Here is a 13,818-nt window from a genome sequence, read left to right on the forward strand (position 1 = left end):
AAAATTTTGCCTTCTTCCGTTGGAGAGTCACACCTCCATGCCATGTCATGAATGCTTTCTGAATTTTCTTCAGTTTCACAAGACATTTGACATGAAGTACTGGGGGTGGGAATGCTACTATTCCACAAACACAAATCTGGATCTGTCCTATGTATGTGAGCCTAGTCATGCAATTCTTTGGATACAACTCAATAAACACACCTCCTCTGATTAGGGCACAAAAAGATTCTGCATGTTTAGTATAGCTGTTTTCAAAACACACTTAAGCAATATAAAGGAATTTAATTCATACTTACATATCCCAACAATAATTGAAAATGCATGCTCCAATTGAAAGCAGAAGAGGAGATTGTAGAAGTTGAAAGTCAGCAGAGAAAAACACAAGATGACACTGATCCATTCTTGTAGCCTTTTCCCTGTTTAACAAAAAAAAGAGCAATTGACAAAAAACATCACAATTTTTCCAGTCCCAGACTGCTGAACACATTTTCCATGGTTTATTTTGCATTAATATGTAGCAATGAGTGGGATGACACATTCCTCTATTTCTAGTTGCTGTTGCGGAATACGCTTAAACCTATCAAAAGCAACACTGCAAAATCTGCTATGCACTGAGGAGGAGCAACACTACCAGCAATTTTCCTTCATAAGACACTGCTAGTGGTTTTTCTTTTTTGTTCCACTAGACTGGCATTCATAGCTATAGCCATGTTTTGTGCTCTTTTCTCATCATGATTTAGAGATGCTCTACCAATAGGTTTATCTGGATTATCAAAAGCTACAATCCTGTTCATAAATTTGACTGGGGTACCACCATCCCTGTGTGTGGGGAAAATATGAAATTTAAATTTTTGTGAAAGATACAGTGTATTGGTATTGATTCTGAATTTGTCTGCAATATCTGGCATTGTATTTCTTACATTCTCCACAACATAAACATACATTTCTAATGCAAGACACAAGTCAAGATTTTCTAGTGAACTTTGAGGCCTCTGTTAATTCTGTATTAAGTCTGATGAGCAAAATCCCTTACACATCAGATGCCAAGAGACCAAATGAATGTCACATCTCAGCATCTAGACTAGAGCTTTAAAGTGTTGCACAGCATTCAAAAGGGAATGTGCAACCATGGCAGCTCAAATATAATGCAAGTTCAGTATGTCTCATGGTAAGAATCCAAGAGAACAGCTGAATGCAAAGCTCTGGTATGTCAGAATTAAGCAAGTCCCATAACCACAGCAGTCAAAAGTCACAATCCATTCAATCTTTGATGCTGAAAAATTAGTATTAGATGTCTCAAAAGAAGACAATGCCCTACGGTTGTCTTCTTTGACAAATAACTCTGAAATCTGCTAATGATAAATAACCACTGGAAATTGGAGGAAGCAACAGGGTAAAGATTCTGAGATAAACATTTGACCAAAAGTTAATGAGGAACAGAACAGTAGGCCTTCTTCACAAACTTGAGAGAATTCAGGTTTCAGTTCTGACGATCATGAAGTAGTGCCCAAGTCTTCCATGAGCAAAACACCTTCAGAATCTTCCCCAGTTGTACAAATCCAGTACAAATCCACAGTGATTTGTGTTGTACAAATGCAGTTCTACAAATCCACAGTGATCACAGACAGAACTAAACAGATTACTAGACTGACAACAGAATGCTTTCAGGAGAGACACACAATGGCTACTGTTCTAAGGCAGCCTCACTGGCATTCAATAACTTAATTAACACCCACATTCTACAGAGGAGTAACCTCACCCTGAATAGAAGAGTTAAAAGCACAAATCCGCAAGGAACAATTAAATTGATGGTATGGGAAACACTATGGCACTTACATATTTCTCCCAAGGGGAATCATGTTCAAGCTGCTTGTGAAGACTGCCCTGCCTTTTAAAGTCAGAACTTAGCATTTTACAGAATTAGTTCTTCTGAGAAATCATTCCTTATGTATTAATCCCAGTGAAGTCTCTATTTACATACTAGCAAGAATGAATTTAACTGGCAAATACCTAGATGTGGATAGTCAGCTGGTATCAAAAGATGGTTCAAAAGAACTTCACAATGATAGCCAACAATGATAAACAAGATCCTGCTGCAACAGGATCTGAAGTGAAGAATCATCTACAACTACATTGCACTTATGAACTCAGATCCATGTCTTCAGATAGGACAGTTCACTACTTTACACAGAGGAGCTTTGTTTAATCCATTTACTGTATTCATGATTTATACCACAGCTTTTGACACACAAAACAAATACAACCCACCATCCCCATCTGGCAGCCTAAAAGGTTTGACAAGCATGTGGCAAGCCACAGTACATGCATTGTTAGATGCATTTAACTTGGTGGATCATGTTGTGTGCCAGGCTGGTTTATGAATTGGCTTCTACCAGCATTAAAAGATTCTGTACTAAAATATTTACAGACATACCCCAGTATCTGCAGATTTGGTATCCGTGGTTTCAGTTATCCATGGGTACTGGGGAGTCCTTTTAAGAGAGAACATGAAGGGGAACATTAAAAACTGCTTTGTTTACCTTACCACAGTGAAACCACTGCGTTTTCAGGGCTGCATGCAGCCTTCTGAGCTGCCTGTAGTTTCTTCCTGGTCACTCGAGGCTCCTCCTTTCCCCCAATGTTGTCCCAGACTACTTCATGATGTATTCTCTTCCTGGTCGTCCCAGAAGGCATCGTGTGACATTAGCGGAAAGGAAGAGCCTCCAGGAGGCTGCTTGCAACCTTGAAAACGCTGCAGTTTCATTGCAATAAGATAAACAAAGTGATTTTTAACATTCCCCTTCATATCCACTCTCTTAAAAGCATCTCCGTATTCATGGATCCCAGGTATCCACAGGGGTGGGTAGGTCCAGAACTGAACCCTGCAGATGCTGATGTATGCCTGCATTTCTTTATTAACAGTATTTTTATTCTGCCTTTCTACTTGGGAGGGGTCCCAAAGTACTGGGTTCCCGCTTCAGGGACTCAAATATTTTCCACAAGTAGCCAAGTTCTAACAGAACACATTTTAGGGCAAGAATACTGCAACTTCTTTTCATAAGATCCAGGGAGTGGAGCAGCCAGGTATGATGTGTTGACAGTTTCTTATCTGCTTCAGCTTCAGAATGTGAAGTGATAAATACATGTGATTATTCAGCTGGTAACAGAATTTTACAAATTTTAAATACAGGTTGAGTCTTGCTATTCATGTTCTTTCACAAGCTCTGGGGGAAGGGAGGCATCGCTTGCTTTGGACTAAAGCTGTTCTAAGCGCTTGGAGAGAGAATGACTGATGGGATTGTCTGCCCTCTCTTGCATTAACAAGGCTATTGTTGAACGACTTTTTTCCTTGAGTTGAAAGGGCCTTTCTCATTGCATTGAGATAAAAGCTCAGGTGAAAAATCCGTGGATAATTAGGTTATACCTGCAGTATAGGAAACTGGAGTGCTGAAGAGCTAAACCACAGAAACCATGATTACTCTTATTAAAACCTGCAAGCTGAGGTATTTTAGTCCAACTGCAAGAAGTTTTTTTGTTGCTGAAGGCAACAATGGTAGTCAACACTACTGCAAGTTGCAATATTTCCTTTGATTGGAAGATTTAAGGCTGAACTATAGAAAATATGCTGGCAATATGCCAAAAACACAATTATTATGTGATAAAAGGCAGAATGTTTTCTTTCTGTCAAAGTGTAAGTTACCGTCTCTGTTCTTACAATGACATGACTGCCAGCGAACTGTTAGTTCCACAAACAAAAATTGTTTTGAACACATCCACCCATTTATGGCCTTTTATAAGTCTAAAAGACATTAAAATCAATTATGCAGATCTAGGCCCTAAGGCAGTGGTTCCCAAAGTTTTTTGACTAGCAGTTCCATCAACCTACTGGGCCACTGCCCACAGCTCCCCATTTGAGCTACAACCCTATACATGGTATAGGGTGGTGGGTTTTTCATGAGGATTCCATAGCTTCCCAGGATGGTTTCTGTGGCTAAACAGGGAGCAACAGCTCACAGTTTGGGAACCACTTATATTAAGGAATATAAATAAACCTGGTAGATAATAGAGATGTCTATTAAAAGAAGCACACCATTACACAACTGAATTTCTCCATGCACTCACATTTGCCAATACGCAACCAATATACAATCTTAACCATGCGTGTTAAGTAATACTTAAATATATGCAATGCAGCATCATTGTACCTAGCTATTATCCAACCCACATAGGCAGCAGCCAAAGTAGCAAAGCTGGGGAGTGCTAAGCGTAACATTACACCCTACAACTTATTCAGCATGGGGAGAGGCAGTAGCAACAACAGAACGCACTTATGTACAGCAGTTACAGCACCGGTATCTCCAATCATAGCTGCTAAAAGAACACTCTTCTCCGTTATCAGAGTCATGATAATGGAGAAGAGTGTTCTTTTAGCAGCTATGATTGGAGATACCGGTGCTGTAACTGCTGTACATAAGTGTTTATAACAACAACAACAACAGGTATTTATATACCGCCTTTCTTGGTCTTTATTCAAGACTTTATTCAAGGTGGTTTACATAGGCAGGCTTTACTTAAATCCCTTATTAAATAGGGATTTTTACAATTGAAAGAAGGTTCTTTCTTTCAAGAACCACTACATTTAGGTGTTTCATTCCGATCTGGCTTCACATTCTGGCCTCCATCCTCCTACGCTCAGAGCAGATGGAATAGCTCGGCTTCAGCTTGTCAGCTGCTTCAAAGTTGCACGGTGCCGGTGGCCTCGAACTGGCGACCTTGTGGATGTTATCTTCAGGCAGAAGGAGGCTCTACCCTCTAGACCAGACCTCCTGCACATATGTGCATGGTTCATGCTAGCGCCTCACCTCCATAAATGTAGAAACACATGAAGAAACTGGTTTGTGATAACCAGCTGTCAAGGCGGGCAACTCAAGAGTTGTCTAGAGCCCATCAGCTGCCCATTTTCAGTAGAGAAGACGTCTGGCCTACCTCAGAATTTTCCAACTTTGGTTCCCTTTCCAAAGTATTTCCAAACCCCTGCTAATTGCGTAAGAGGCACTTTTTCAAGTGGGTGCTCCTTTTTTTAGCAGGGGGAGAGTAACTGGCCCACTTCACCCCCAGCACTGTCTGTTCTAGTGGCTGTCTGCTGGTATTCATTTGCATCTTTTTAGATTGTGAGCCCTTTTGGGACAGGGAGCCATTAGTTATTTGATTTTTCTCTGTAAACCGCTTTGTGAACTTTCAGTTGAAAAGCGGTATATAAATACTGTTGTTGTTAATAATAATAATAATATTTTCCTCCCCAACCTAGTGTTCTACAGTGAATGTTCATAGATCATGACACATACTGGCAAGTGGCACAAACTCTCTGGATTAGAGTAATCCCACACTAGAACAGGTCAGGATACTCCTGATGTACTGCTAGAAGTACACACAAGAGCAAGGTACCAGCTCTTTCTGAACATCAAAACCACATGTAGAAGATGGGTCAACTTCCCAGAAACCCAAAGTGGATCAGCAAGATGCATGGGAGCACACTGATTCCACAAATGTCTTGCTGGTGGTTGAAGGCAGGTGATGTTTTCCTCAAGTCCTGGGCACTCTGCACCCTCCCATGGTTATTTTTCCCCAGTAAACATGTGAGACTATCTGTATTACAGGTCATGCAGGGCAGAATGAGCAACCAAGGGCCTTAAGAATTCAGGAAGCAAGGAACATGTCTGCAGTATTACTTATCAATAGCCAATTTTCATTTACACATTATAAGCAGCACAGTATTTAACATGCAAGCACTTATATTTTCACCAGCAAACAAATATTGGTAGGTTGCTTTTACTTTGGTTTCATGGATGCAATTTTTGAACTTGTATTGTACATTTGATCAAATATGAATTTAAACCAGAAAACCCAGATCCATGTCCAACACTTTACCTACTGGCCACTCAATAGATAAATACTCAAACAGAAATGCACTGCTTCAAATTCAAAACATGGAATGTTTTGAAAATGTTTGAAAAATGTTCTGTCTTTTTCCCTTCATGCTCTCTAGAGAGCAACTAGATTCCTTAGATTCAAGAGCTACTGTGGATGGAGGAAGAGACAGAGAGGGGTAGGACCCCAACTCATCTCTTACAGTGGTGTACTGCCAACACATGTAGCTGCTTTCCTCACATTCCTACCTTAAAATTTCCCCACACTTAACATGCTAATTAAGGAAGCAGACTGCCACATTAAGAAAAAATACAAGGTTCCAATTCATGGTTTGACTTTGAATAACGCATCTTGCTGTATCTTTAATAAACCTCAGAACAGAACAATGCCAACTTTTTGTGTATACTAGGGTACTGAGCAGAATCAAAATAGCCAGAAATGCCCTTTAGACTACTGGACATCATGCTCCCCAACTTTTTTAAAGTCCAATTGTACATGAAAGCCCATGTTCTATGTTCAGAACAGCCCCATGCAATTGACCAACATATGAGGATGACTTTGGGGATGACTCTGTTGTAAAAAAGTACAGGCATGCCCCGATATCTGCTGGGGTTCCATTCCAAAAACCCCACCCCCCATACAGGAGTTCCACAGATACTGCAGATGCCTCCTCCCACACTCATGTCTCCTGCACCCATTACATCATTTTAAACACTTGCCGGGGCAAAAGTCAAGCCGAGTTTCACCCCAGTGTTTAAAATGATGTAATGGGCAAGGGGGGGCAGAGGGGCCAACCCCCTTGCGTGCCCCCCCCCATGCACCCATTAAACCATTTTAAACACTTACCGGGCACCTTCTTGTTTAAACAGGCTGCCTTTCGCAGCTGAAAGGAACAGCAGTGAGGTTTTCCTGTTGACCTCACTGAGGTTCTTCTTACCCAGCAGTTTAAGGAGGTGGTGTTCTCCTTAACCAGCTGGAATGGTTAAAGAGAACACTAGAGAGGTCAGGAAGACCTCACTGCTATTCCTTCCCGGTTGTGAAAGGTGGCCTGTTTAATCAAGAAGGCACCCAATAAGCATTTAAAATGATTTAATGGGTGCATACATGGGGAGGGGGGTTCCCACTTCCGTGGACACCTGAAACCACAGATACAGATCCACGGACATGGGGGCCCCACATATTGCTCAAAACCAATGAAGTACTTGAAAAGTCTCTCATTCACAGGTCATCCCTTTGGTGACAAGGGATAACAAAGTTTGTGTAGATTTCAGGAGCTAACTCTTTTAGACCATCAATGTGTCACAGATATAAAGTAAGCAGGAGGGCTAGTAATTTTTGTGAGCTCATTTGCAGAGTTAATCTAACAAGCCAGCACAGGTTGCCAAATCATTCAGAAGACAAGACTAAACAGGTGAAAGTAACTTTTTTATATATTGAGAGATACCAACTCCCTGGTCAGCAATGACAAGAGACTGACAAACAATTAAATCAAGCGGATCAGATTGCATTGCAGCTGCATCCATTGACACTTAGCATCCACAGGCCTCATTCAATGAAGCCAGGGATGGGTGTGGCTTTGTCTTTCAGTGCAGTAAGAAAATGACATAAAAAGTACACTTATAAACCTCAGATAATGACACAGCAGAGTTACTGAAGGAAGTACATGCCATTTCCTGAAGGAAGGACTTAAATTCTCAGAACTAGGCTGCCCAAGACAGAGGATCATATAAAGGTTTGAAGATTAAAAAATTCTAAGTGCCAAAAAGTTTAGAAAATACTACCAGGTTCAAATGTTAGTCCTATACAGTTCTGGAAAAACTGCTAGGCTTCATTAGTGAACACTTAGCACTTCAAGCTCACAAGGAAACTTAGCTCTCCCCTCCCTTCAGTACCTAGCTCTTTCTCCCTTCATTACCCCCCCCCCCACACACTTGCTACTTCCTATTTCTTGCACAGTACTGTACATGGGGAAAAGATAAAGGTGAACAGATAAAATATTAGTTTTTCCAGATTTGTATCCTAATTATCACATGATATTTATTCTAAAATCACCAGGATGGCTAAAACACAACTACTACTTTTTTACCCATTATAGACAAGATACAATAAAAAAGAATGCTTATGCACCACTTTTTCAACATGTTTACATGTTTAAATGTAAGCTGTTTAAACATGGTTAAACAGCTGTTTACATGGTTAAATAAATGGGTTTTTTTGTCACCAAAGAGTTTACAATATTAAAAGACTGAAGAACTAAATGGTCAATAGAAAATACATTGTTGTGGATATCAAGCATGCGCTGTCTTTTTACAACACCTATGACTCTAGTGCTCATCAAAAGTTCTTCCAGGCACATGGAAGTTGTACATCTATGGGTAGCAAGAACATTTTAAAAGTGACCCAGTGAATGACCAACAACATTCTGGTTAAGAGACACACCCTGAGCTTTTGGCAAGTCTCCAAGGGGAAAAAACTGACTAATGAGCTTTCCCACGTAAATGGCACCTAGGTAAATCCAACTGAACAGCACCTGCCCATACTTAACATTTACACAGTCCCCCTATGGTTAGGAGAACTTCTAGAGGGCACTCCTACCACACCCCCTTTCAAACCAATCTGTGAACCCATAATGCGATCACAAAACTTTCCAATGGCCTGTTATGCATGTCTTATAAACTACCTTAAAAAAGGTTCACCACACTCCATGTTAAAATCACAAAAGTAATCTCTACTTCCATCTTCACAAGGTGGGTTCAATCAGCATGTCACTACCTCCAACCGCAAAACATAAAGTCAAGTTCTTATCCCTACTCATGATAGGATGGAAAATTTCCTGTATTAGTTATTTTAAGGAACAGAAACAGAGAAACCAACAGTATGTTTGTAACATTGTGCTCACCACCCAGTTCAAAAGGAATTTAAAAGCATTAGAAGGAGGGAAGGCCAGACTAATAGAAGGAAATAACTGACTGTGTCACCCCAATTTACTAAGGGAGGAGATGGGCAACATATTTTGGAAAACAACTATCATAATAAGAGGAAAAAGTATGGACTCGCTTGCTTTCCTACAAATTGGGGATCCAAAGTTACATTTGTCTGTATAAGAGACGTGAAATTCCACACTTTTATTCTGTTCATTAACTGTTATCACTCCATTGTTCCAACAAAGAAAGTAAACAGCCCTACATGGAGAAAAGGTCCTGCCTCACATGACCATCTTCCCACATGGAAAAGTCAAAATTCGAAGCAATTAAACTGCTGCAAATGTGAACCCCAATTTCTGCCATAAACATCAGCAAGAAAGATTTGTGCAAGAATCTAACCCTTTACAACTCTCCCTTATTAGAAGAAGGGGTAAAACTGAGCAGTTTATTTGGCCCTATAGTCCAACTTATCTTTGGATAGCTGATACACTGATTAATTTACCTTCATCCTGGCCAAAGCCAGTTTGAGTGAAGTCAACACTGTTCCAGTAAGATACATAACCTAGTGGGGAAATCCGCCAGCAAGGAAAAAATCTCAAGAGTTAAACTTGAGGGTTTTAAGAGATAACTAATCCTTATTAATTCAGTTAATCTACTGAACTCCAGTGTGCTACAAGAGAACTGATGTGGATACTCCAGAGAAGTCACCATGGAACAGCTTTTTTTTTTTAATTGTCATATTTGCAACAGCTTCTGCAAGACACTGCTCCCCTCTTGGCCCTGCACCATCAGAGAGCCATTACACAGGTTAATCAACAACAAACTCAGGGGGGCCATTAAGTGCGCATTCAGCAAGGGGTTACAGCCAGTACCACCTTTCTGACAGACATGACATGATATGCATTTGCTGCATTCACAGGGTTAATTCATAAATGTATATACATACCTTGAAGACTGCAAAACTACAAGTAGAACAGTCATACAGAATGCACAATTCTATGACTGTCTACTCAGAAGTCCCATTGCCTTCAATGGGGCTTACTTTCAGGTAAGTGTGCACTGGACTGTAGCCTTAGTCTAGTCAATTAAACCACATTAGATTGTCAATTAGATCTACATATATTTGTTTTAATTTTTGGAAATAGTATTGTGTTTGGACTATGCAAGCAAATGACACAGCAGGCCCTATCTTCTGTCTTTCAGTCACAAGGGAATATCTTTTAAACTGCTGGCTGTTGTGATAGTCCATTCACACATATAAGTTGTAACTAAAGTACAAATATTGAATTAGATAGCTTAATACAGCCAAATAAAGTTTTTTAGAGTATCACCAATCAAATAATCAGGTAGAATTTTTTTTAGAGGAAATACTGTAACTTTCAAAAACCATGAATATCCATGAAAAAGAAAATATAGGTCCAACCTTATTATACACGGATTTTTTTATACATGGATTTGACTCAACAAAAATGGCCACTGCAAATGAGAAGGAATGTGCTGATCCCTGAAGAAGGGGAAAAATGCACCCCTTTAAGATGCTTTTCTTACTGTTGTAGAGATTTTTATCTCAAAATGATGAGAAGGGCCCTTTAAATTAAAGGAAAACAGTCCTTTAGAGACTGTTAGAGGGCAGCCAGCTGACAATCCATCAATCATTCTCTCTTCAAGTGGTGAAAGAAAGATAATTCTTTCTAAGAGCCTGGAGAATGATTGTTGGATTGTCCTCTTAATGACTCTATCTTAACATCACAAAGGTCAGCAAGACTGTTTCTAAATCATCTGAGCAAAGTGACCTGTTTTTTAAATTGATTTGCTATACTGTTTTTTTGCCATCCATGTGAGTTCTGGGAATGCTAATAATGTGACTTAACCTGTATTTCTTTCCTGTACATGCTGGATGAGCACATAATTAATCAGTGATTCCTTGCCCCAGGATGTTGTAATGGCACCTGGCCTGGATGCCTTTATTAAGAGGGGAGAAGACTGATTTATGGAGGAAAGGTTCATCACAGGTTAGAGGTCATGATAACTGTAAACTTTGGGTTTTAGAGGTACCCTCTCTCTGAATGCCATGTGAAAGGGAGTGGTAAAAGGATAGAGGTTATCTTGTTATCCCTGGGCTCCTAGAGGCATCTAGAGGGCTGCTATGAGATACAGAAAGCTGGTGTAGATGCGCCCTTGGTCTGAATGAACAACATTTATAGGCTTACATTATTACATAATGGCAAACACCATCCTAGAAAAAGGCACATACCACCCAGTTTAACCAATAGAATCTTTTAAAAATTAAAGATTTTTTTAAACTAATTTACTAAACCAGGTGTGACCAATCTTTCAACTTTATGGCTCCTGAACCTTTGGGTAAGGGGGGGAATTTCAGCAGGTGCATCTGAGATGACAAGCTGCACCTGCTGAAATTCCCCCTTCTACACAACTGTTAATCCACTTCCGCCCAGACCTCAGGTTCCCTATTGCACATATGCAACATTGAGCAGAAATTAAGGATCCAGGTGCCTTGAAAGGTTGGCCACCCATGCACCAAGCACTACAGCACACAACATCAGACACACAACAACAGAGACAGCATTGTCCTACTCCTTCCCATCAGCATCAAAGCTTTTCAAACACATTCAGTTCACAAGTTCAGAAGCTTCATTAAATGGCCAATGATTAAGGAGAGAGAAATGGAGTGATGGAAATACAGGCATGAACAGAAGTTAAGGTTTAAGATCTTGTTTAAGCTTTAAGATGTTGTTGGCTTTAAATGTATCAGAGGCATACATGTGAACTATGGCTTTCAAGGCTGCCATCCTATCCACACTTACCTGGGAGTAAGCTCCACTGATTATAATGCAATTTAATTCCGAGTAGACATGCGATTGGACTCACAGGCTGCAATCCTACCTACACTTTTTAGTATTATTAGATGACAACCTTCAGTCTCGAGAGACTATGGTATCACGCTCTGAACGGTGGTTCTGGTACAGCGTCTAGTGTGGCTGAAAAGGCCACACTACCTACACTTACTACCCTTACTTACACTACACTACGTACACTTACTACCTACACTTACCTGGGAGCAGACCTCATTGACTATAATGAGACTTACTTCTGAGTAGACTTGCGTGGGATTGGGCTCTGAGGCTGCAATCCTATCCAGTTACCTGGGAGTAAGACCCATTGATGTAATGGGACTTACTTCCGAGTAGACTTGCGTGGGATTGGGCTCTGAGGCTGCAATCCTATCCAGTTACCTGGGAGTAAGACCCATTGATGTAATGGGACTTACTTCCGAGCAGACATGCCTGGGCTTGGGTGTAAGTCGCCCAAGCACCCAGCCCAGCCCAGCCCCTCCGCGCAAGGGCTTCGCACGCTCACCGGGGGAGTAGAGCTCAGCCAGCTCACGGGCTCCGGCGTGCTGCGCTCCCCAGCGCGGGCAGAATCCCTCCGGCTCCTCCCGGGCGGCTGACACAGCGGCCTCCACCTCGGACGACGCCCCGTCCGGCTCGCCGCCGGCTCCGGCCGCCCGGCGCTGGGCGTGCTCGGCCATGGCCCCGGCGCCACCTCGCTCCGCCTCCTCGTCCTGGAGCTCCGGCCCCGCCGCTCGGACCCCGGAGCAGGGGGAGCCGCCGGGTGCCAGGGCGGGGGGCGGCGGCGGGAGCAGCATCACGGGAACGACGCGCCCTTAGGCCGGCCAGCGCTCACAACTCCCCACCTCACAGCAAGCAAGAGGGCGAAGGACCGTCAGACCGTCAGAGCCGTGGGCCAATGGCGCTCGCCGAACGCAGCGCCTCCGCCAACGGCGGCAGAGCGAGCAGGGGCGGGGCATCTGGAGGCTCCACCCACTCCTATGGTACGAATGAGGGGAGAGGAGGAAACGTTGCTCGCGCTCGGACTGATCCCGTTACTGAGGGGGAGGGGAGTGGGCGCGGCCCGCGGGAGGGCGTGTCCTGATGGGAGTGGGCGTGGCCCGGGTGACCGTTGAGGTAAAAGAAAGAGGTAGGCAAAACGGAGGGAGAAGCTTGTGGGCGTCCTCGGTCGTAGTCGGGCGGCCGCAGGGGAGGGTCGGCAGCGCCTTCGTTGTGGCGTCAGGGACCGTCTGAGCTCCCCTCACTGGGCTTCGCAGCGCGGCCGGGGGGGGGGTGTCTGTTGGTCGCACCCCTTGCCTTTCTCTCTGGAGTGAGCCCAGGCTGCGGTCCTTACCTGGGAGTAAGTCCCGTTGGCTGTAATGGGGCTTATCCTGAGTAGACATGCACAGGATTGGGCGCACAGGCTGCAGTCCTGCCCACACTTTCCTGGGAGTAAGCCCCATTGACTATAGTGGGACATACTTCTAAGTAGACAGACACAGGATTGGGCTCATAGGCTGCCATCCTCTCCACACTTTCCTGGGAGTAAGCCCTGTTGGCTGTAATGGGACTTACTTCTGAGTAGACATGCCTCTGAGGCTGCAGTGCTGTCCATACTTTCCTGGGAGTAAGCCCCATTGACTATAGTGGGACTTACTTCTGAGTAGACAGGCATAGGATGCGGCTCACAGTTTGCAATCCTATCCACACTTACCTTGGAGTAAGCCCCATTGACCCCATTAGAGTCAGTGGGACTTACTTCTATTTAGACAGAGGATTGGGCTCTAACAGCCTAATTCCCTGCATGTCTACTCAGAAGTAAGTACTATTGAGTTCAGTGGGGCTTACTCCCAGGTACATGTGGATAGGATTGCAACCAGTCTGTGACCCCTGACAGCCCAATTCTATGCATTTCTACTCAGAAGTAAGTCCCATTATAGTCAATGGGGCTTACTCATAGGTAACTGGATAGGATTGCAGCCTCAGAGCCCAATCCTATGCATGTCTACTCAGAAATAAGTTCCATCAAAGTCAATGCAGCTTACTCCCAGGTAACTGTATAGGATTGCAGCCCTGTTCTCCAGCAGTGGTGTACCTTAAGGGGGAGCTAGGGGGGT

At 42.9% G+C, this 13,818-nt stretch overlaps 1 protein-coding gene across 2 annotated transcripts in view; it reads right to left on the reverse strand.

The window, feature by feature from the left end:
* Positions 1 to 12,632, reverse strand: part of LOC136647966 (ubiquitin-conjugating enzyme E2 variant 1) — a 78,205-nt gene extending 65,573 nt beyond the window's left edge. The window contains exons 1-2 of one of the 2 annotated variants that reach the window (XM_066623876.1): positions 12,231 to 12,613; positions 297 to 416 (exon numbers count right to left, since the gene is read on the reverse strand). In XM_066623876.1, coding sequence (XP_066479973.1) covers positions 297 to 416; positions 12,231 to 12,519 — 409 coding nt within the window. In that variant the 5' untranslated portion in view covers positions 12,520 to 12,613. Of the gene's footprint in view, positions 1 to 296; positions 417 to 12,230 lie in introns of both variants that reach the window. The other variant, XM_066623871.1, reaches the window with a different exon arrangement.
* Positions 12,633 to 13,818: the final 1,186 nt, after the last annotated feature.

Source organism: Tiliqua scincoides, chromosome 4 (assembly GCF_035046505.1).
Source record: "Tiliqua scincoides isolate rTilSci1 chromosome 4, rTilSci1.hap2, whole genome shotgun sequence".
In the NCBI taxonomy this organism is placed as follows: Eukaryota; Metazoa; Chordata; class Lepidosauria; order Squamata; family Scincidae; genus Tiliqua; species Tiliqua scincoides.